General features: G+C 39.3%; 2 protein-coding genes and 1 long non-coding RNA gene across 6 annotated transcripts in view; 1 reads left to right on the top strand and 2 right to left on the bottom strand.

Moving 5' to 3' along the window:
• The window catches only part of agtpbp1 (ATP/GTP binding carboxypeptidase 1), a 31,580-nt gene extending 23,166 nt beyond the window's left edge, over positions 1–8,414 (bottom strand). For 2 of the 4 annotated variants that reach the window (XM_032515072.1, XM_032515071.1), the window contains exons 1-4: positions 8,396–8,414; positions 8,126–8,306; positions 5,634–5,692; positions 4,115–4,245 (exon numbers count right to left, since the gene is read on the bottom strand). In XM_032515072.1, the coding sequence (XP_032370963.1) occupies positions 4,115–4,245; positions 5,634–5,665 (163 nt within the window). In that variant the 5' untranslated portion in view covers positions 5,666–5,692; positions 8,126–8,306; positions 8,396–8,414. Of the gene's footprint in view, positions 1–331; positions 649–4,114; positions 4,246–5,633; positions 5,693–8,125; positions 8,307–8,395 lie in introns of those variants that run through there. The other 2 variants (XM_032515073.1, XM_032515074.1) reach the window with 2 other exon arrangements.
• The window catches only part of naa35 (N-alpha-acetyltransferase 35, NatC auxiliary subunit), a 20,409-nt gene continuing 3,848 nt past the window's right edge, over positions 8,373–24,933 (top strand). The window contains 18 exon segments of the mRNA XM_032515078.1: positions 8,373–8,560; positions 10,491–10,616; positions 10,733–10,766; positions 10,926–11,040; positions 11,216–11,290; positions 11,567–11,734; positions 11,891–11,957; positions 12,088–12,131; positions 12,244–12,294; positions 13,203–13,286; positions 13,486–13,600; positions 13,995–14,173; positions 14,281–14,290; positions 14,293–14,339; positions 14,438–14,544; positions 14,788–14,854; positions 15,200–15,298; positions 16,171–16,349. Of these exon segments, the coding sequence (XP_032370969.1) occupies positions 10,496–10,616; positions 10,733–10,766; positions 10,926–11,040; positions 11,216–11,290; positions 11,567–11,734; positions 11,891–11,957; positions 12,088–12,131; positions 12,244–12,294; positions 13,203–13,286; positions 13,486–13,600; positions 13,995–14,173; positions 14,281–14,290; positions 14,293–14,339; positions 14,438–14,544; positions 14,788–14,854; positions 15,200–15,298; positions 16,171–16,349 (1,562 nt within the window). The 5' untranslated portion in view covers positions 8,373–8,560; positions 10,491–10,495.
• On the bottom strand, positions 20,178–21,251 carry LOC116688913 (uncharacterized). The gene is made up of 3 exons (XR_004331881.1): positions 21,238–21,251; positions 21,082–21,132; positions 20,178–20,204 (listed from the first exon to the last, which is right to left on the bottom strand). It is a non-coding gene; the product is annotated as an uncharacterized LOC116688913 (long non-coding RNA).

Consider the following 24,933-nt stretch of genomic DNA (forward strand, 5'->3'; position numbering starts at 1 on the left):
ATAATAATAACCATACATCATGCTGTTATTTATCCATATACTGCAATTCCAAAGATTTTATTCTGCCAATGATTTTATTCTAATTGTGATCTACACAATAACCTTTAGACGTTGCCCTTTAATTTACCTCAACAACCATCATTTATGTCTTTTCTAGTGATTGCAGATATTAGTCAACTGTGGCACATGAACTGTGGAGGTTGTACAAAACAGACGGATTGTTCTAATCTGACCTGGCATGAGAAAAAGGAAAATATATGTGTGATCCTTCATAGATTTTTCAGAGTCTGAGTCAAACGACCTGAAATATTTTCATCATTCTGGACCCTACCCGGGGGGTCTGGGGAGACCGCAGATTGACAGTATGTCCGGGTGTAGCTGTACTCCATTTCATAACAAAAGGTGTCAAAGTTCACCAAAGCTTTGGGTGAGAAGATGTCCTGTTTTCCAAAATCCCAGGTTCACTGCCTCTGGAATCCAAAACGTTGTGCAGGTCTGCTATGAATCTAAACACCTAAGAGTCTTTCATTGGGATTTCTCCATCCCACTAAGGCTACAAGCTTCACCAGTCAAACCTCCAACTGTGTACCAAACACTGAACTTAGGGGCAGGACACCATGAACTTAGTAATCAGCACCTCCCCTTGCACGCTACCAGAATCTGAAAACACCAACTGTATAGGATAGCTCTACTTATGTGTCTTCACTGCCTCCTAAGCTGTAAACCTCTGAACATGAGACATTAGAACAGCAAAGCCCGTCTCTTGGTGTATAATTACTGTGAACAGGGTCAAAGACCCCCCACCAGCCCCAGGACCAACGTCATGCTCATACACATTTCTAGTTGAGGCTGCAAGCAGGGTGTGACAGACAGCCATGCAGTAGATGAGAGAGGAACAGCTGACATATCACGATTGGAAGGGTCACAAACAGAATCCTTTCCACTGTGCCCATTAGTTGTGTTGGATTAACTAAAAATTTGAAAACTTTGAAGTGGGAGGAAGCAATGAATTATGGGAAGATGAAATTCAAGAAAAGCACAAGAGGGCAAGTATGCCTGAAGGCTCAAAATACTAAGTGATGACTCAGCAGAATTCTTCACCCACACACACAAAGGCTTCATTAAGGCGCTGCCTCAAGTGATTACAAGTTGTCCTCACTCAAAAAATCCACAATGGAAATCCCAGTGACTAAAAAAAAAAAAAAAAAAATACTAGCTCCAGGGCAAAGTTAATATGAGAGCTAGTAACAAAAATATAGAGTTTGTAGGTTTGTATCATAGACTGTTAATATTAATACACAGTTTATGGTTTGTATCCACATGGGGAAAAAGTAAACAGTTCAAACTGCCAGTACTGTGGTAAACCTAGTCAAGTGAATGGGAAAGTGTGTCCAAATGTCTGACTTGTACTGTATGTCACTATAATTATATATATATATATATATATATATATATATATATATATATATATCCCCCAGGTTAAATTTCCAGGTGACAGTCCAAGTGAAAGTTACTTCTGCAGTTATGCACAGCTTTCTATGCCCACCCGACCCCCACCCTCCACCCTCCACCCCATGGCACAGTGATGCTCAAAGCAAATACTCACACACAAAAAAGGATATATATGTATGCGTACACATAAACATACACACATACTAATACATAAACATACGTACATACATGTAACAGTAATACAAAAAAAAAAATACTAAATCCAAGATCCCAAATCCAAATATATTCAATTTATGATGATGTAAAACTGAGAAATGCAAAAACTCATCACATTTGAGTAGTAGAACAGAATAATTTGGCATTTTTGTTTAATAAATGACATAAACAAGTATTGAAGCTGTGGCAATTTCTTTGGTCAGTTTCACAAACACATTAATCAACTAAATTGTTAAAGCAATGATGCTTGGATCAGAGATTTCTATTCATCCCAGCTCCTCAGAGTGGCACCCTGGTCACAGAGACACACACACTCATGTTTCAGTATGTTCTACACTACGACGCGGCACAATGCCTTCTTCTTCTGCTGTCAGATCTTCTTCTCTATAGTCCTTTCAAAAGAGTAATCAGAGAACCAGATCAGCCGACACCGTATCAATCCAGCCACACTTTGACTACCGGTGCAGTAACCCGTGCAGTAACCCATCTCTTTTTACACAACATTGCACACATTTTTAATGAATGAATCAACCCGACCTGACTGGCTGAAGCTGCGCTTCAAGGTATTTCAAAGGCAAATTTAAAAAAAAGTTAGTTTACAGTTGTTGAGGAGTACTACTGTATGTGATAAAAGTTGTATAAAGCTTGCAAATAAAATCTCTGACTGAACTGCTGTCCTTCAGGTTTCATTGTGGGTAATGTAGGCTCCAGGTTTTGACAAGGAAGAAGAATGTGTGGAATAAATGTGACGGTCCCACTGCTTGGTGTGCTTTGTTGTTGCTTGGCTTTCAGTCTCCAGGGTTGCAGACCTGTTGGAGGGTAATCAGCAACATGGGACAGGGACACACCCCGGCTCACTGTGCCCTAATGTACAGAAACTAGAGCAGCAGTCAGTCCTTTGGGGCGCTGTGTCTTTTGGTTCCTTTACCTTGATTTTACAGCACAGCATTCATCAGGCACATTCTCAATCATCAACTCCCTACTTTACTGTTTGTGCAGATTCCTCCCATCCATTTGTTTGACTTAATTATTCTTGATGCTAGATTATTTTGTGGTAAATTAATTGCTTTATCAGTTTGTATACCCTATGTGTCTCATGTTTTGGTGACTGGCAGTGACATCTTTGGTGCTCCTATGGTTCTTTTGGTTTTGCAGCAGAACCACTCACTACACAACTGTCCATTGTGACTCCAACGAAATATAGGAGGACCATAATAAATCAGTAGAGTATCCTTTCAAATAAACAGACAGACTATTGGTGCCTATTGGTGTCTGTCCAAAATGCCTACAGACTCACTGGACATCGATGGCTCCGGCCAGGTCCGCAACCTCGGAATCACCCTTGACCCCACCCTCTAGTTTCTAACCCGCAGTAAAAAGGTTACAAAATCCGCCTTCTGCAACCTCAATAACACTGCCCCCCCCTCTGGCCCTCCTTGCCCTCTGCCGCAACACTTATCCATGCCTTCATAACCTCCAGACTAGAATACTGCAATAGCATCCTCTACGGTTCACCCAACTAGAACCTCAACAAACTCCAATATAAAGCTGGGCAATATATCAATATTGAATCAATATTGTGATATGAGACTAGATATCACCTTAGATTTTGGATATCTTAATATCATTTTATGGTAAGTGTTGTCTTTTTTTGGTTTTGAAGGCTGCATTACAGTAAAGTGATGTAATTTTTCTGAACTTAGACTGTTCTTTTATTTGCGGCTAACCACTTAGTCATTATATCCACATTAGTGATGATTATTTATCCAAAAATCTAATTGTGAAAATTGAGAATTGAGATATTTGGTCAATAATATCTTGATATGTTTTTTATTCATATTGCCCAGTCCTACTAGTACTCTAATGCCCCCCGCAACCTCCTTCACCTCAGGTCTGCAGTCACTAACCTGCTGCAAGCCATCCAGACCAAGTGCTGAACCTAAGGCGACTTTGCAGCTGCTAGCCCCTCCCTCTGGAACACCCTCCCCAACGGTCTATCTATCTTTAAAAAGGACCTCAAAACTCAACTATTTGAACTTTCTTTCCACTACCACAACTATTTTATTTTTTCTTGGTGAGCTTTTATTCTGCTCTGTAAAGCGACTTTGAGTACCACTATCTGCTCCTGCCGGAGTCTGTCCATGGCAGGTATTTATTTATTGGGAAATGTTACTGTATGTCTATTCTTTTATTGTATTGTATATTGTATAGCATATGTATTAAACACAACAATGGTCCATTTCCTTAAACTGATTTTGTAATTTACTGTAACAAGAAAAACTTATTCTATTAACAAATTTCACTGCAGGTATGAGGCACTGCCAACAATGCAGTTTAAGGCTTATACTGTACTTCAGCGGAGTAACGAGTAAAAAAATGCCAATATACACATACCAAATGTCTCTGAACAAACATGTTTGTGTGTGTTGTGTTGTGTTGCTCTCACCCTGTGTCTGTATGAGATGAAATATCTTTGCGGTGATCTGTCTTGCCGTTTCGACATCCCTCACCATGGCCTCCCCATTCATCCTCTCCAGTTGGCCCAGGAGCATGAGTACCCTGGAGTTACTGGGAACGCTGGAAACACACACAAACACACTTTTAGCACAAGGATATCTGTAAAAAGGATAACTTAAATAATAAACTCAAGCCTGTATTTGAAGAAATTATGAATACAGTAAATATATATATAAATATATATTGCATATTCAATTCCATCTGGAAAGGGCAGAGATCACATGAGTATCACACACAGCATTATGTTGCATGGTGCTGTATTCAAAACCACAGAAAGTGGATGCTTTAATATGTAAGCATGTGCTGAAAGAAAAATCTGTCATGATTTCCTGCTCCATGTCTGAGATTAGAAGGATTAGTATGATGGATCAGTTTCAGTTTATGTAGCACTGAGCGACACTGGAAAACAAACATAAAGCAGCTCCTCATATGTGCAAATGGCCTTATAAACCCACCGTGAGAGAGAAATGTCTGAGCCAAAATAATAACCAACAAAAATAGCCTTTTCTGTAATATAGTGCAATGCTAAGAAAATTCTAAATTGGCAAGCGATGTTTAAATACCAATCTCTATTTTAGTGACCCATCCCCCATTTATAATCTTAGCTCAGTGGTGCTTAGCTGGAAACAGAAGGTTAGGTCAGTTGTTGGTAGAGCAATAGCTAACATGAAAACTCTGTAATGGTACCCAGTGGAGCGGAGTTTCTCATATGTCCTTATAAAGAGAGAGACACAGGGACAGGGGGAAAAAAGAGAGACAGAGACTGTGTGTGTGTGTGTGTGTGTGTGTGTGTGTGTGTGTGTGTGTGTGTGTGTGTGTGTGTGTGTGTGTGTGTGTGTGTGTGTGTGTGTGTGTGTGTGTGTGTGTGTGTGTGTGTGTGTGTGTGTGTGTTGGAGTCAGTAAAAGAAAAAAAATGGAAAGTATGATGAAACAAGTGATGCAAGTCTGGACAAAAGGAAAACATACTGAAGGAGAAGTAAAGCCTAAATAAACACACTGCATAAATCACATGAATTAAGACAGATTACTAAAAATATGAAGAATTATAAATATTCAAACTTGATCAGGATAAATACACTGAGGAGGTTTATTCCAAGCTCGGTTTCCACTGCACTAATGATTAGTGTTGTTATTTTCATCATGGCAAATAAACGTGGAAGGTTCATGCAAGGCCAACTAATAATCTGCTGCGTTTTACAAAAATATAACTGTTTAGGATACTGAACACAAACAACGGGGACAAACACTGGTGCATAGACAGTTACAAGGCCGAATAGTGCAAAAGCAGGATCACATAACGGATAACATAAGGTAAGCAGTGAGTGAGTGAGTGAGTGAGTGAACAGATAGTTGTGACAAAGCAGCTTTCAAAACAAAAACTACATATCAGACTGCATGTGTATTTGTGTAGACAAGTTAGTTTGTCTTTAAATTGCAAAGCAACTCACCCTTTTTCTGTGGCCATTTTGGGTTTGTTCATTTTAACTACTTCAACATTTCATGTCGTCTGCAAGAGAAAGAAAATAAAGACCTTATAAACATAAACATACTGTACAATTTTTTAAATGAGCATCATAAACCTTGTGTTTGCCTTGTGTTCCAAAAGAGATCCCACTGAATTCCCTCAGTTGTGATCTCAGGCCAGTTCAAAACATTTAATCTGGATCAAAATTATCCGTTTTACTTTTATGTCAGTTTTTCAAAGCAACATTGGACTGGATCACCCTGATCCAGATACACAGTTGTCAAGATTACCAAATCTGGATTACCAGTCCTCTAACTAGGACAACATATAACAATGTGGGCTGCCAGCTATGTAAAGAACAGGTAGAAGAGCCGACATGGGGTCCCTGTAAGTGGTTCTTATTTTGAGACAACACACAAAAACAACACAACATCCATTTCCATTCATAATTTACTTGATGACCCCTCATCTGAGCCACAACAAATAAAAAACAAATATAAATGAACAAATCCATTGTTGATATTTCAAAAATGTCTTGAAAAATTAAATAAAGTGTTCAGGGCTCTTCTTCATCTGAGGACGAGAGACCAGACATTATTTTAGACAGGCTCATCTCTGGTGATTGTTTCTTTGAAATTAATATACGGTGATGAATGACAAAAAAGTGGAATATACTATCTTTGTTTGTTATTAAAATCTGTTTGGGGGATTGTTTCATGGGGACAAGATAATTTTTATTCTATTGTTACTTTACTATACTGAATAGCTTAATTGGTAGCCTATGTATACTTACTTTATCACTGTTACAACGGTTACACAAGTCAAGTGAAAAATATAAATAAAAGTATATTCACTAAATGATACAAATGTATTATCTGACCAATTTTTTTTTGTTTTACTACATTTTCTTCCTGGAATCCACCTTGAAATCCTACCCCCTGTTGGGATCAGGATAATCCTGTTTCCAAATCCTACCGACAAGTTTTGAAAAACACAAACTGAAGGTTTAATCCTGATCCAGATTAAACTAGGATTGGATTCCGTGATTTAATCTGATTTTAGATTCCTTCTTTCCCTTTTGAACAACACATTTTCAAGATTTGATCCAATCCGATAACCAAAGTCTGATCAGTTTACCTTTGAACAACTGGCCCCACAGGCTCTAGTCGGCCCTGCAACTATATATATATATATATATATATATATATATATATATATTTATTTATTAAAATCAGATGACGATCAACCTAAACTGCCCATAGCTGTGAATGTTTTGATCTGTCCAGGTCCAACAAGCGTGTGAACTGTCCAGGATGTGCAGAGAGATGGCCCATGTTGACTTTACCAGGACTTACTATCAGATAGAAAGTCCTGCATGATTTTACACAAAACAAAAAGCGGCTGCCCTACATTCTGCAGATCTGAAATGTCTAGAGACAAGGCCCCATAGACAAGGTTATTTTAACAAAAGGATTGGGAAAAAAAAGCAATACTAGCAGTCTGATGCAATATATCAAACAACACAACCATTCAGCAATAAAGTCTAGCATGTGACTACAGCAACAGTTTAATGAATTGCATTTTCACAAGTCTCCCACAATTAGATTAGGTCAGGAGCATTATGGGCTGAGATAAGGTCAGTCATAAACAATGCTACTGTAGAATGTAAAAAAGCTATCAGTTAACAACATAGTGTAGTAAGTTATATGGTGCTTACATGACAACTAACATTTTTAACCAATAACTTACATGGTGCTTACATGACAAATAACATATTTTATAACCAATAACACATATAATACAGTTATAAGGGGAACAAATGCCAGAATTGGCACCACACATCAATAACTTATTTAAAGTATTTTTTCCAATTAAAAATAAGCTTTTAAAGAAACTGGCTAAAAACTCATTTAACACATCCTATTAGACAGGTACAACCAGAGGAGGATCATAGGTCACGCTTTGGTAGGTATGGGCTGTGTAAGAGCAGTTAGATCAAACCATATATAGCCTTGTGTGTTAGGGATAATCTAGTTGAAGTTTTTTTTCCAACAAATTGTGAAATTGACATGTAGCGGAGGCCAGCTCACAGTGGACAGTCGGTAGCCTGTCCACTGTGACCCCTGAGGGCTGCCTGCTTCCACAAACCACAAATTAAACTCTATTTAGAAAACATGATAGTATATATCGTCATAACAGCAGCCTGCATGGACATTTGGGTTAGTCACTGTTATTAGGCTATTGTTAGCAAGGTGAACAGCTAGGTAAGGCGGTTTTTGCAAGATGCTAAATTTGATAAGCTGTGGCTGGTGTCCGCTGCACCTGCTGGACTAGTCACTCAATAACGACCGCCTGTCTGCGCCAGCAGGCTAGCTAACGGAAGAATATGCTAACAATAAATAGCACACTAAACGGTGTTAGCTAAAGCAATAGCTAACCCTGCATGCCACTAACAAGAACAAGGAATTTACGAACCTGAATGAAAAGGAACTGCTGTCCCATTCAGGGTGGACCAATTCCAAGATAAGGGGGGCCGCCACTGTGTCCGAGCGTTGCCTGAAACGCCCTGATGGTGTTGTGATGAGACCAGCCCCAATTGTCAGAGGTGCTGTCAGTGAACAACGCGATAGTACGTTTCTCTGCGTGGTTTTATGTGCTGTTAGGATGAGAATAGAAATTTCCCAAATAAGCCAAGTGCATCACAACCTTCACCAAAATATAACATTAACATAGTTTAATACCTACACTGGCCTGGTTGTAAGTTACACATCGTTCACTGGGGGCTTGTTCTCCGTCACGACATCTAAGGACTACATTTCCCAGGTTGACAGTGACCTATGACGTTACATGTATGCGCCGATCTTTACAGTCGTTGAAGAGCTCTATGGTTAATAGAAAATACTAGCTAAGGTTTGTGCAAATTTACAACAAAAAATGTGGTTTCTAATAACGATTTTCTTGTTTTGTATAGCTGCCTGGTCACATTGAATAACGTGTTAATATAACTTGGGATTATCTAGCTTTGTTCACCGGATCATCCACTGTGGGCAACATTACCTTTAGCTTGTTAGCACACGGTATTACAAGCTATTTTGAGGTTGGTGATACTAGCTAGCTAACATTTCCTGTACATATCACATAATTTAATTTTTTTTTGTAAACGGTGCAAATGTAGCTAGGTTAACTCGTTACACTAGTGTTGATGATGGTGACAAAATAGCGAAATAAGATGACAGACTAGTGTGTATTTGTTTGACAAGTAACGTTAGCTAGCTGGGTTATTTTTCTCTTAATGAGATGCCTCCTAATGCCAGACTGAAAGAAATGCATCAATGTCTTCTTTAACCTGTAATTATGTTTACCTGCATGTGATAAAATCGGGTTTAGTGTGTTTATATGACACATAAAAATGCCCGGTTGCAGTCGCTGCCTCTCAGTTAGTAAATCTCAATTAAAATATGTATTTCTGAATATTTAATAGATGTGCTATAAACATTCATAAGGTAGTTAATGGTTTAAACATCAGTCATACGGGGGGTTTAAAAGGCTGAGACTTTCCAGTGCACTCAGTCGTGCAATTTACACCTTTTTAGGCTCTGATCTCAAGTCTGTTCACAGAGCATGATGTTAATACTCCCCCTTTTACCCTAGATCATAAAATACTGCCTGTTCAGCTCTCGAGACGTAGAGGTAAAGTATGAACATGTGTAAAAGACATACAGCAACCTGTAGGACATACATAGCCATTTCAGTTTGCGGGTATCAATGTAAGATATGACTGACTGTGCTGATCACCCAGCACTGGTTGCCAGCTCACCTTTGGGATGTGCTGTGGAGAAGGTGAATGAACGTAGCAAATTATGTTGTGAAAGTAAATGTTTATTATAAGTTTATAGTTAATAAATATGTAAAGAATTATTCAGCCAGCTGCTGAATAATTCCTGTGTTACAATACAAGAGGCTCTTCATTGGCTCTTAATTGGAATCCACTTGTATAGTGCTGGGTTTTCTTACTGTTGACAGTTTGACTTCAAAACACTGGTGTGGCCTACTGTCACACCCAAATTGATGAGAGCCGTCATTAACGTTTATTAGTTACTAGAACCTGACCGATAAAGAGTTTTTAAGGCCGTCACCGATACAAATATTTGGTTAATAGAAAATCCGATACTCTGATTATATACTTTTTACTTTTCTACATTAGTTATTTATGAGTTCTCACTAAAATAATGATAATAATTTGCGTTATTCTCACAACAGAACAGAGGACCATCAAAATATATTAAAGTTCTGATAAATAAAATGTATAAAAATACAAACTTAAGATATGGAACTTAAAGTCCTTTGAACAACAACGCAATAAAAAAAAATTAAAAAAATCTGTGTTATAGCGCGCCCTCTGGAGCGCCAACTATGCAATGCCAAGATCTCCTAACATAGTTGACCATCCGTTTTATATTAAAACATTTTATTATGAATAAATATTTAAAAAACATATATATATAGCCATTAGAAATACTGATACTAGTCGATACTGATAGTTGGGAAAGGCCTAATATCGGCTGATAATATCGTCCCTCTGATATATCGGTCAGGCTGTATTAGTTGTGCAGCCTGTGCAGTTCATGCTATGGTAAGGCAAAATGTCTGATTAAAAAAAGGTCTACTTAAAGTGTTTGAACAGTTAAAGACCCAACAATAAATCTTAAGTATGATCCGTTTAGCAGTCAGACACAACATATTTTGTCATTTCCCCCTTGTTAAAAATGCTTGGAATAGCTGACATTTGTTCATATTTTATACACTTTGTCCTAGTTCTCTTTGTGTTTCTTTTTACCAGTCACCATGGTGATGAAGTCAGCAGTTGAGGATGATGATGCTGGCTGGGGAATGGGCATTCCAGAAAAGATGAAGAGCAATGCCAACTGGGTTAATATTACACATGAATTTAAGGGCGCGTGCAAAGGTACAGGCTGTGCTAGTGATTTTGTGTGTGTGTGTGTGTGTGTGTGTGGGTTGTATGTGTGCAGTTATGAAAGGTTCTGATGTGTTCCCCCTTTCTTGTCCTCATCCTTTATGCAGAGTTGAACCTTGGAGAGTTGCTTCATGACAAATTGTGAGTAGGACAAAATGCTTTTTGCACACTCACCCTTTTAAAGAAACAGTTCGCTCAAATTACAAAAAGAAACCCTGTCAGCACACCGCCAGGTGATGTGAGTCAGCCTGCTTAACCTCCCAAAAAACGGAGACACTAACTGTTCTTCAATGGTGGCAGGTTTGGCTTGTTCGAGGCCATGTCAGCGATAGAGATGATGGATCCTAAGATGGACGCAGGAATGATTGGAAACCAGGTCAACAGGAAAGTGCTCAACTTTGAACAAGCTATCAAGGTGCAGTACCGCTGACCTCTCACTGCCGCACAATGAAAACATTTTAACCTCCACTGTATAATAAAGCACCAAGTCATTTGTATTACTCGCTTTTGTTTTGTCTGTATCTATCTATCTAACTATCTATCTATCTATCTATCTATCTATCTATCTATCTATCTATCTATCTATCTAGGAAGGTGCCATCAAGGTGAAAGACCTCAGTCTTCCTGAACTCATCGGAATCATAGACACATGTTTCTGCTGTTTGGTGAGTTTTACTTTCGTATACTGTAATCGTTCAACATTGTGGGACTTGTGTGTGATAACAATCTGAGAATGATGTGATAGAAAACACAAAACTGTCAGTATAAATAATAAATGGCAAGCCACCGTGTAGTACAAAAAAACTCAACAGACAAACAATGGAAAAAGAAATCTGAATTAAAAAGTCCTGAAGGTGTTTTAAGTCACTGTGTTTAATTTTAAATCGGCACCACTGCAGGAAACCCAGTGTTCACGTGTGCATGCTGGTGTGTATTCCTAGATCACGTGGCTTGAGGGCCACTCCCTGGCGCAGACGGTATTCACCTGTCTGTACGTCCATAACCCCGACCTGATCGAGGAGCCAGCCCTCAAAGCCTTTGCCCTTGGCATACTGAAGGTGTGTGACATCGCCCGAGAGAAAGTCAACAAGGCTGCTGTGTTCGAGGAGGTAAGCAACTTGTAAGAAAAAGTGCGTGTGTGGGACAATATGAGAGCTATGGTATTTATGTAAACTTGTTTTGATTTTTTTTTTTAAAGCTGAAATTGCAAGTGATAACTGTCATATTTATAATTGAATGAAGGGTTTCCCTCATATGTTTTGTAGGAGGACTTCCAGGCCATGACCTATGGCTTCAAGATGGCCAATAATGTAACAGACCTGCGGGTGACAGGTACAAGTACTGTATTGTAACAGATTATTACATCTGCAGCTTTACATATTCTAAGGCCATTATAGATATTACTGTTGATTCAGAGAAACAAAGGTGAGGTAATCTCTCTCTCATTTGTTATTCCTACCAGGAATGCTAAAAGACGTGGAGGATGAGTTACAGAGGAAAGTTAAGGTATTTGTTGTCGCCCTGTTTAAGCTACAGTCTTTGCCGTTTCAGTGAAATACTGTTATTACTAATGCAGAGTATTGTTTTTGTTATATTGGGTTCTCTCCTACTGCCTCAGAGCACCCGCAGTCGACAGGGTGAGCAGCGAGTCCCCGAGGTTGAGCTGGAGGTAAGTCAGGTCATTCCTCCATGTCTGAGGAGTTTTTGCTTCTTGATAAAGGCATGTTTTTGCAATAGCATTTGGACCAGAGATCTTCAGCAGGGGGTCTGGGACCCCTAAGGGGTCCTCAGAGTCAATGCAGGGGGGCCTCCAAATTATTGTTAATAAAAAAAATATATAAACCCACACTGCTTACTGGTGTATTGGGAAGGTAGTGACTAAGGTAGCTATCCACAGACACAGTTCATCCTAAAGATGGTCTGTGCTACATTTATGTCTAACATTACAACATGATTTATAAAATCATGCCAACAATTGTTAGGCTATTTTAATAGCTTAGTAGTATATGCAAAAATAGTATGTATAAAGGCCGCCTTACAAGTTATTGTAGGCCCAGTTTATTATGTAACTTCATTTTATACATTATGTAGTAGGGGGTCTCTGCTCCAACTTTCTTTCAGTTAAGGGGTCCTTGGCTTAAAAAACATGGAAGATTCCTTATTTAGACCATCTAAAAGCTAAACATGAGTTGTTTCTGACTGATGTGGCTGTAGTTTCAACATAAAATACATACTGGATGACTACAAGTAGACACTCAGATTGCGTTACAGCTCTTTATCCCTTTATACTATCTTTGTAGCCTAGTATCCCAACATTTCAGCCACAAACTAGACCTCGAACCATCCTTCTCAATCTCTGCCTTTGTTAGAAGTAGTTTTCCATCTACTAACTATCAGTGTGTGGCACTCATATGACCTTTGGACACTCTACTCTGGAATGTCCAGCTGTTGAAAGAACAAAAAGTCAGCCTTTCTTGGGCCTTGGAAAGCTTCAAAAACTAATTAGGAAATATGTGTATTAATAGCTGTGCATGTACGTGTGAGCCTGTTTAATGTTCTCATTCTGTATTTTTCCAGCATCAGCAGTTTTTGGCACTTTTCAATAGAATCAAGTTCACACGCCTTCTACTGACAGCACTGATCACCTTTACCAAGAAAGAGGTACTGCAAATACAGACACACAGTTACACAATGCATGCGTAAATGACTACCACATGGATTTAAAAATGTTCTTCTGCATACTGACCTCTTAGGAGGATTGTATTAAAGTAAACTGATAGACACTTATGCACGTATTTTAAATTGGTCAATTTCTATCCTGTATTTATTTGTTTTTTGTTTACGGTTATATCTTTATCAGACCAGCTCGGCGGGCGAGGCTCAAAAGCTTGTGGCTCAGGCAGCTGACCTTTTATCAGCCATTCATTCCAGTATTCAGCACGGCATCCAGTCACAGAATGATACCACTAAAGGAGGTAACACACGCACACAGACACACAGACAGACACACACACACACACACACACACACACACACACACACACACACCATTCAGTCGTAAAGTTGAGCTGCAGCACATAGTTTGACTTGGCGTGAGTTTACGAACCAACAGCTCTAAAAGACTTCACAAACACACACCACACACACGCTTAGAATTACGTGTGGAAATGAGTCAGGGCAACTGAATAAAAGAAAAAATCACATATGCATTGTGGCTCCACAGCCATTCAGTTAAGTAGTCGTCATGGCAACAGAGAGTTACAATACAGTGCACACGTAGTACCTCCCAAACCATAAACAGAACTCAAACAAGTGTATATGTGACCTTTTTAGTGTTTTTTATTTCTTTTTTCCGTGTGTATGCTGCAGACCACCCCATCATGATGGGCTTTGAGCCCCTGGTCAACCAGAGACTGCTGCCCCCGACCTTTCCTCGCTACGCCAAGATCATTAAAAGGGAGGACATGGTGGCCTACTTTAGCAAGCTTATAGAACGCATCAAAACCGTCTGTGACGTGATCAACACTACCAACCTGCATGGCATACTGGTAAACACTTTTCAGGATTTTACTTTACATTTGGACGCAGCTTTTGACCTTTTCTGTGTTTGTTGGTTTTTTAAGTCGTCATCACCCCTTTTTTTTTTTTTTTTTAGGACTTCTTCTGTAGTTCAGTGAGCAGTCTCCCTGTGTGCTCTCCAGGTCTCTACTTCAGGTGGGTTAACCATTTTATTTCTTTCACTGCTTTTTTGTCTCAATGCCTTTTTAAAGCCCACTGTATGACAACTGAAGGTATTGTTTTCTTAAATCCAGACAACGTTCCTGATAGATAATAAGAAAGTGTTTGGGACACACCTGATGCAGGACATGATTAAAGATGCTCTGAGATACTTTGTTAGCCCACCTGTCCTCTCCTACAAGTAAGTCTGTCTGTCACTGTTAAAGTATTAAACCCATATCATGTGAATCATTTATATTTTGAAGTCATCTATTTAAATGGTTGATTTGGAAATTTGCTTTGTGTGTGTAAGCATAATATTCAAATTCACTTGAGTAAGCTTATTGTGTGTGTCTCTCTCTCTCTCTCTCTCCTCTCTCCTCTCTCTCTCTCTCTCTCTCTCTCTCTCCCTCCGTCCTCTCCTCTCTCCCCCCCTCCCCTCCAGGTGTTGTCTGTTCAACAACCACCAGGCCAAGGATTACATTGACTCCTTTGTTACGCACTGCTCCAGGGTATGTTGTCTTTACTGTTCAAAGTTCTTGTCTCCTGCAATGCAAGTCGCTTATAATTATTATGGGGAATTTACAATTAGTTAACTTTGTTGGCTGCTTTCACTTCAGCATAAGTTTGTTTTTCGGTAGATGAATTTAAACTTAGATGTTTAGGAGGAGAGATATAAAGATGCTGCCTCAAAAGAGAGCGATGACACAGACTATCATCTGCTATTCTAGGATTGTTTGCTATTTTGGAGGTTGGGTGTACCACTGCTGTATGGACCATCTATCATCAGCCCTAGGCAGGTGGCAGGTGGTGAACCTGTGTGGTGATTTGTTTGAGTCTTGTCATGTTCCCTGCAGCCGTTCTGCAGCCTGATCCAGATCCACGGACACAACCGAGCTCGACAGAGAGACAAGCTGGGTCACATTCTCGAAGAGTTTGCCACACTGCAGGACGAGGTGAAGCAGCGTTTTTTTTCAATATTTAGACACACACTTAAGTCACACTTTCACTGCATTTTGCACTGCACAGGACACCTACTCTGAGGTCTATAAATCAGCGGGCTGATATTATCGGCCGATATTAGGCATTTTCCAAACTACCGCTATCCGCATTTATAATGGACGATAAATGAATATTTAAAAAATAAAATTAAAACCAATGAAACACCTTTCAACCGTGTTATGAGTTTTGCGTTGCATAGTTTGTCCACCAGAGGTCGCTCTATCACGTCCCTGTTTTTATTTTTATACATTTTATTTATCAGAACTTTAATATATTTTGATGCTTCTCTTTTCTGTTGTGACAATAAAACAAACAAGTTTATTTTTAAACTGCCTTATCAAATTATTTTAGTGAGGACTCACAAACAATTGTTTTGTTATGCGTTTCTGAATTACTTTTTTTTTTTAATGCAGTATTTATTGATGTTGGGTTCAAGCCCTCGAGTAAAAAAAACACTTATTGCTTTTTCTTTGCAAAGGGGAATGAATACTGAAAAAAACATTCAGCAGTCTTCCAAAGCATTCTCCTTTCACACAGTCACAGCTGCAAGTTTATCTTATCTTACTCTGCTGACTCGACACTCCTGTGTCTAGCTTTCCTCGTCTCAAAGCTTTTCTTCATTTCTCAAGGTTTTAAACATTCACATGATAAATATTACACAATATAATTTGTTTGGTTCCCACAGTCGGCCGATATATTGAATTTTTAAATCACCAAATATTTGTATCTAACATTTGACAATCCTTATCGGTCGGGCTCTACTGAGGTCAGTTGTGATTTTATCATTTATAAACCAACTACTAAATTGTTCTGTTGTGGTCTGCAGGCGGAGAAGGTGGATGCAGCCCTGCATAGCTTGCTGATGAAACTCGAGCCTCAGCGACAGCATCTAGCCTGTCTGGGCACCTGGATCCTCTACCATAACCTGAGGATCATGATCCAGTACTTGCTGAGTGGTTTTGAACTGGAGCTGTACAGCATGCATGAGTACTACTACATCTACTGGTGAGTGCACACACACATTCTTTATTCATGTTTTAAAGCATTTTTTTTATATTTTTGCAAACAGAATAGAGCCAGTACCGCAGCAATGTCTAGATACGTCAATAGAAAATATACATTGGAGAAAGGCAAGTGACATTGCATATGATACATCCATGTAACACAAAGCTATACAGCCTATACAGAGATACAAAAAACAACAAAACAATTCAATTCAATTTTATTTATAGTATCAATTCATAACAAGAGTTATCTCAAGACATTTTCCCTTCTTCTACACTCTGCGGTGCCCAGCTACTCCGGCTGTGCCTTGTAAGGCGCACATGCCCCTGCTAGCCATGAACTACCACAAAGAACTGCTACAAACTACTATTTTTTCTATTTTTGTTATTTCCACTAACCCCAACCGGCCCGTCAGACACCGCCTACCAAAGCCTGGGTCTGTCCGAGGTTTCTGCCTAAAAGGAAGTTTTTCCTCGCCACTGTCGCACTGTTGCTTGCCTCTGGAGAAAACTACTAGAACTGTTGGGTCCTTGTAATTCTGGAGTGTGTCTAGACCTACTCTATCTGTAAAGTGTCTTGAGATAACTCTTGTTATGATGATACTATAATAATTGATTGAATTGTTTTGTTGTTTTTTTTGTATCTCTGTATAGGCTGTATAGCTTGGTTACATGGATGTATCATATGCAATGTCACTTGCCTTTCTCATGTATATGTATTTCTATTGACGTATCAGACATTGCTGCGGTACTGGCTCTATTCTTTGCAAAAATAAAAAAATGCTTTTAAAACATGAATAAAGAATGTGTGTGTGCACTCACCAGTAGATGTAGTAGTACTCATGCATGCTGTACACTCCAGTTCAAAACCACTCAGCAATACTCGGATCATGATCCTCAGTTTATGGTAGAGGATCCAGGTGCCCAGACAGCGAGATGCGTCGCTGAGGCTCGAGTTTCATCAGCAAGCTATGCAGGCTGCATCCACCTTCTCCGCCTGCAGACCACAACAGAACAATTTAGTAGTTGGTTTATAAATGATAAATCACAACTGACCCTCAGTAGAGCCCGACCGATAGAGGATTGTCAAATGTTAATACAAATATTGTTGATTTAAATTCTATTATCGGCCGACTGTGGGAACCAACAAATTATATTGTGTAATATTTATCATGGATGTTTAAAACCTTGAGAAATGAAGAAAAGCTTTGAGACGAGGACTTAGACACGGAGTGTCGAGTCAGCAGAGTAGATAAGATAACTTGCAGCTGTGACTGTGTGAAAGGAGAATGCTTTGGAAACTGCTGAATGTTTTTTTCAGTATTCATTCCCCTTTGCAAAGAAAAGCAATAAGTGTTTTTTTTACTCGAGGGCTTGAACCCAACATCAAATACTGCATTAAAAAAAAGTAATTCAGAAACGCATAACAAAACAATTGTTTGTGAGTCCCCTAAAAAATTTGATAAGGCGTTTAAAAATAAACTTGTTTTGTTTAATTGTCACAACAGAAAGAGAAGCATCAAAATATATTAAAGTTCTGATAATAAAATGTAAAAATAAAAACAGGGACGTGATAGAGCGACCTCTGGTGGACAAACTATGCAACGCAAAACCATAACACGGTTGAAAGGTGTTTCATTGGTTTTAATTTTATTTTTTTAAATATTCATTATCGTCCATATAAATGCGGATAGCGGTAGTTTGGAAAATGCCTAATATCGGCCGATAATATCAGCCCGCTGATTTAGACCTCAAGTAGGTGTCCTGTGCAGTGCAAAATGCAGTGAAAGTGTGACTTAAGTTGTGTGTCTAAATATTGAAAAAAAACGCTGCTTCACCTCGTCCTGCAGTGTGGCAAACTCTTCGAGAATGTGACCCAGCTTGTCTCTCTGTCGAGCTCGGTTGTGTCCGTGGATCTGATCACTGCGAACGGCTGCAGGGAACATGACAAGACTCAAAAATCACCACACAGGTTCACCACCTGCCCACTGCCTATCGATGATAGATGGTCCATACAGCAGTGTACACCCAACCTCCAAAATAGCAAACAATCCTAATAGCAGATGATTCTGTGTCATCGTCCTCTTTTGAGGCAGCATCTTTAACTCTCCTCCTAAACATCTAAGTTTAAATTCATCAACCGAAAAAACAAACTTATGCTGAAGTGAAAGCAGCCACAAAAGTTAACTATTGTAATTCCCCATAATAATTATAAGCCTTCATTGCAGGAGACAAGAACTTTGAACAGTAAAGACAACATACCCTGGAGCATGGCGTAACAAAGGAGTCAATGTAATCCTTGGCCTGGTGGTTGTTGAACAGACACACCTGGAGGGGAGGGGGGGAGAGAGAGGAGAGAGAGAGAGAGAGGAGAGAGAGAGAGGAGAGAGAGAGAGAGAGACACCACACAATAAGCTTACTCAGTGATTTGAATATTATGCTTACACACACAAAGCAATTTCCAAATCAACCATTTAAATAGATGACTTCAAAATATAATGATTTCACGATATGGGTTTAATACTTTACAGTGACAGACAGACTTACTTGAGAGGACAGGTGGGCTACAAAGTATCTCAAGCATCTTAATCATGTCCTGCATCAGGTGTGTCCCAAACACTTTCTTATTATCTTCAGGAACGTTGTCTGGATTTAAGAAAACAATCCCTTCAGTTGTCATACAGTGGGCTTTAAAAAGGCATTAGAGACAAAAAGCAGTGAAAGAATTAAAATGGTTACCCCACCTGAAGTAGAGACCTGGAGAGCACACAGGGAGACTGCTCACTGAACTCACAAGAAGTCCTAAAAAAAAAAAAAAAAAAAAGGGTGATCGACTTAAAAACAACAAAACACAGAAAGTCAAAAGCTGCGTCCAAATGTAAGTAAAATCCTGAAAATGTGTTACCAGATGCCATGCAGGTTGGTGTGTGATCACGTCACAGACGGTTTTGATGCGTTCTATAAGCTTGCTAAAGTAGGCCACCATGTCCTCCCTTTTAATGATCTTGGCGTAGCGAGGAAAGGTTGGGGCAGCAGTCTCTGGTTGACCAGCTCAAAGCCCATCTGATGGGGTGGTCTGCGCATACACACGGAAAAAAGAAATAAAAAACACTAAAAAGGTCACATATACACTTGTTTGGAGTTCTGTTTATGGTTTGGGAGGTACTACGTGTGCACTGTATTGTACCTCTGTTGCCATGACGACACTACTTACTGAATGCTGTGGAGCCACAATGCATATGTGATTTTTTCTTTTATTCAGTTGCCCTGATCATTCCACACGTAATTCTAAGCTGTGTGTGTGGTGTTGTTTGTGAAGTCTTTTAGAGCTGTTGGTTCGTAAACTCACGCCAAGTCAAACTATGTGCTGCAGCTCAACTTACGACTGAATGGTGTGTGTGTGTGTGTGTGTTGTGTGTGTGTGTGTGTGTGTGGTGTCTGTCTGGGTGTCTGTGTGCGTGTGTTACCTCCTTTAGTGGTATCATTCTGTGACTGGAGTGCCGTGCTGATACTGAATGAATGGCTGATAAAAGGTCAGCTGGCCTGAGCCACAAGCTTTTGAGCCTCGCCCACCGAGCTGGTCTGAATAGATATAACCGTAAACAAAAAACAAATAAATCCAGGATAGAAATTGACCATTTAAAATACGTGCATAAGTGTCTATCAGTTTACTTTAATACAATCCTCCTAAGAGGTCAGTATGCAGAAGAACTTTTTAAATCCTGTGGTAGTCATTTCGCATGCATTGTGTAACTGTGTGTCTGTATTTGCAGTACCTCTTTCTTGGTAAAGGATCAGTGCTGTCAGTAGAGGCGTGTGAACTTGATCTATTGAAAAGTGCCAAAAACTGCTGATGCTGGAAAATACAGAATGAGAACATTAAACAGGCTCACACGTACATGCACAGCTATTAATACACATATTTCCTAATTAGTTTTTGAAGCTTTCCAAGGCCCAGAAAGGCTGACTTTTTGTTCTTTCAACAGCTACATTCCAGAGTAGAGTGTCCAAAGGCATATGAGTGCCACACACTGATAGTTAGTAGATGGAAAACTACTTCTAACAAAGGCAGAGTTGAGAGGATGTTTCGAGTCTAGTTTGTGGCTGAAATGTTGGGATACTAGGCTACAAAGATAGTATAAAGGGATAAAGACTGTAACGCAATCTGTGTCTACTTGTAGTCATCCAGTATGTATTTTATGTTAAAACTACAGCCACATCAGTCAGAAAACACTCATGTTTAGCTTTTAGATGGTCTAAATAAGGAATCTTCCATGTTTTTAAGCCAAGGACCCTACTGAAAGAAAGTTGGAGCAAGACCCCCTACTACATAATGTATAAAATGAAGTTACATAATAAACTGGGCCTACATAACTTGTAAGGCGGCCTTTATACATACTATTTTTGCATATACTACTAAGCTATTCAAATAGCCTAACAATTGTTGGCATGATTTTATAAATCATGTTGTAATTTAGAACTAAATGTGCACAGACATCTTTAGGAGAACTGTGTCTGTGGATGCTACCTTAGTCCCTACCTCCCAATACACCTTAAGCAGTGTGGGTTTATAATTTTTTTTTATACAATATTGGAGGCCCCCCTGCATTGACTCTGAGGACCCCTTAGGGGTCCCAGACCCCCTGCGAAGATCTCTGGTCCAAATGCTATTGCAAAAACATGCCTTATCAAGAAGCAAAAACTCCTCAGACATGGAGAATGACCTGACTTACCTCCAGCTCAACCTCGGGGACTCGCTGCTCACCCTGTCGACTGCGGGTGCTCTGAGGCAGTAGGAGAGAACCCAATATAAAAACAATACTCTGCATTAGTAATAACAGTATTTCACTGAAACGGCAAAGACTGTACTTACAGGGCGACAACAATACCTTAACTTTCCTCTTAACTCATCCTCCACGTCTTTTAGCATTCCTGGTAGGAACAAATGAGAGAGAGATTACCTCACTTTGTTTCTCTGAATCAACAGTAATATCTTATGGCCTTAGAATATGTAAAGCTGCAGATGTAATAATCTGTTACAATACAGTACTTGTACCTGTCACCCGCCGGTCTTTTACTATTGGCCATCTTGAGCCATAGGTCATGGCCTGGAATCCTCCTACAAAACTATGAGGGAAACCCTTCATTCATATAAATATGACAGTTATCACTTGCAATTTCACTTTAAAAAAAAAAATCAAAACAAGTTTACATAAATACCATAGCTCTCATATTGTCCCACACACGCACTTTTTCTTACAAGTTGCTTACCTCCTCGAACACAGCGCCTTGTTGACTTTCTCTCGGCGATGTCACAACACCTTCAGTATGCCAAGGGCAAAGGCTTGAGGGCTGGCTCCTCGATCAGGTCGGGTTTGGACGTACAGACAGTGAATACCGTCTGCGCCAGGAGGTGGCCCTCACCACGTGATCTAGGAATACACACCAGCATGCACACGTGAACACTGGTTTCCTGCAGTGGTGCCGATTTAAAATTAACACAGTGACTTAAAACACCTTCAGGACTTTTTATTCAGATTCTTTCCCATTGTTTGTCTGTTGAGTTTTTTTTGTACTACACGGTGGCTTGCCATTTATTATTTATACTGACAGTTTTGTGTTTTCTATCACATCATTCTCAGATTGTTATCACCACCAAGTCCCACAATGTTGAACGATTACAGTATACAAAGTAAAACTCACCAAACGCAGAACAGTGTCTATGTTCCGATGAGTTCAGGAAGACTGAGGTCTTTCACCTTGATGGCACCTTCCTATATAGATAGATAGATAGATAGATAGATAGATAGTAGATATATAGATAGATAGTTAGATAGATAGATACAGACAAAACAAAAGCAGTAATACAAATGACTTGGTGCTTTATTATACAGTGGAGGTTAAAATGTTTTCATTGTGCGGCAGTGGAGGTCAGCGGTACTGCACCTTGATAGCTTGTTCAAAGTTGAGCACTTTCCTTTTGACCTGGTTTCCAATCATCCTGCTTCCATCTTAGGATCCATCATCTCTATCGCTGACATGGCCTCGAACAAGCCAAACCTGCCACCATTGAAGAACGTTAGTGTCTCCGTTTTTTGGGAGGTTAAGCAGGCTGACTCACATCACCTGGCGTGTGCTGACAGGGTTTCTTTTTGTAATTTGAGCGAACTGTGTTTCTTTAAAGGGTGAGTGTGCAAAAAGCATTTTGTCCTACTCACATTGTCATGAAGCAACTCTCCAAGGTTCAACTCTGCATAAAGGATGAGGACAAGAAAGGGGAACACATCAAACCTTTCATAACTGCACACTCCAACCCACACACCCACACACCCACACACCAAATCACTAGCACAGCCTGTACCTTTGCACGCGCCCTAATTCATGTGTAATAATTACCCAGTTGGCATTGCTCTTCATCTTTTCTGAATGCCCATTCCCCAGCCAGCATCATCATCAATCCGCTGACTTCATCACCATGGTGACTGTTAAAAGAAACACAAAGAGACTAGGCCAAAGTTATAAAAAATAGACAAAATGTCAGCTATTCCAAGCATTTTTAACAAGGGGGAATGACAAAATATGTTGTGTCTGACTGCTAAACGGATCATACTTAAGATTTAGTGTTGGGTCTTTAACTGTTCAAACACTTAAGTAGACCTTTTTTTAATCAGCATTTTTGCCTTACCATAGCATACTGCACAGGCTGCACAACTAATACAGCCTGACCGATATATCAAGGGACGATATATCAGCCGATATTAGGCCTTTCCAACTACAGTATCGACTAGTATCAGTATTCTAATGGCTATATATTATTTTTTAAATATTTATTCATAATAAATGTTTTATATAAACGGATGGTCAACTATTGTTAGGAGATCTTGGCATTGCATAGTTGGCGCTCCAGAGGGCGCGCTATAACACAGATTTTTTTAATTTTTTTTATTGCTTTTTTTTCAAAGGACTTTAATTTCCATATCTTAAGTTGTATTTTTATACATTTTATTATCAGAACTTTAATATATTTTGATGGTCCCTGTTCTGTTGTGAGAATAACGCAAATTATTATCATTATTTAGTGAGAACTCATAAATAACTAAGTGTAGAAAAGTAAAAGTATATAATCAGAGTATCGGATTCTATTAACCAAATATTTGTATCGGTGACGGCCTTAAAAACTCTTTATCGGTCAGGTTCTAGTAACTAATAAACGTTATGACGGCTCTCATCAATTTGGGTGTGACAGTAGGCACACCAGTGTTTTGAAGTCAAACTGTCAACAGTAAGAAAACCCAGCACTATACAAGTGATTCCATAAGAGCCAATGAAGAGCCCTTGTATTGTAACACAGGAATTATTCAGCAGCTTGGCTGAATATTCTTTACATATTTATTAACTATAAACTTATAATAAACATTTACTTTCACAATAATTTGCTACGTTCATTCACTTCTCCACACCACATCCCAAAGGTAGCTGGCAACCAGTGCTGGTGATCACACAGTCGTCATATCTTACATTGATACCCGCCAAACTGAAATTGCTATGTATGTCCTACAGGTTGCTGTATGTCTTTTACACATGTTCATACTACCTCTACGTCTCGAGAGCTGAACCAGGCATTATTTTTATGATCTAGGTAAAAGGGGGAGTATTAACATCATGCTCTGTGAACAGACTTGAGATCAGAGCCTAAAAGGTGTAAATTGCACGACTGAGTGCACTGGAAAGTCCTCACCTTTTAAACCCCCGTTGACTGATTTTAAAACCATTAACTACCTTATGAATGTTTATAGCACATCTATTAAATATTCAGAAATACATATTTTAATTGAGATTTACTAACGAGAGGCAGCGACTGCAATCGGGGCATTTTATGTGTCATATAAACCCAACTAAACCCATTTTATCACATGCAGGTAAACATAATTACAGGTTAAGAAGACTTGATGCATTTCTTTCAGTCGGCATTAGGAGGCATCTCATTAAGAGAAAATAACCCTAGCTAACGTTACTTGTCAAACAAATACACACTAGTCTGTCATCTTATTTCGCTATTTCGTCACCACATCATCACACTAGTGTACGAGTTAACCTAGCTACATTTGCACCGTTTCCAAAAAAAATTAATTATGTGATATGTACAGAAATGTTAGCTAGCTATCACCACCTCAAAATAGCTTGTAATACCGTGTGCTAACAAGTAAAGGTAATGTTGCCCACAGTGGATATCCGGTGAACAAAGCTAGATACTCCAAGTTATATTAACACTTATTCAATGTGACCAGGCAGCTAACAAAACAAGAAAATCGTTATTAGAAACCACATTTTTGTTGTAATTTGCACAAACCTTAGCTAGTATTTTCTATTAACCATAGAGCTCTTCAACGACTGTAAGATCGGCGCATACATGTAACGTCATAGGTCACGTCAACCTGGGAAATGTAGTCCTTAGATGTCGTGACGGAGACAAGCCCCCAGTGAACGATTGTACTTACAACCAGGCCAGTGTAGGTATTAAACTATGTTAATGTTATATTTTGGTGAAGGTTGTGATGCACTTGGCTTATTTGTGGAATTTTCTA

Source organism: Etheostoma spectabile, chromosome 5, assembly GCF_008692095.1.
Source record: "Etheostoma spectabile isolate EspeVRDwgs_2016 chromosome 5, UIUC_Espe_1.0, whole genome shotgun sequence".
Taxonomy (NCBI): domain Eukaryota; kingdom Metazoa; phylum Chordata; class Actinopteri; order Perciformes; family Percidae; genus Etheostoma; species Etheostoma spectabile.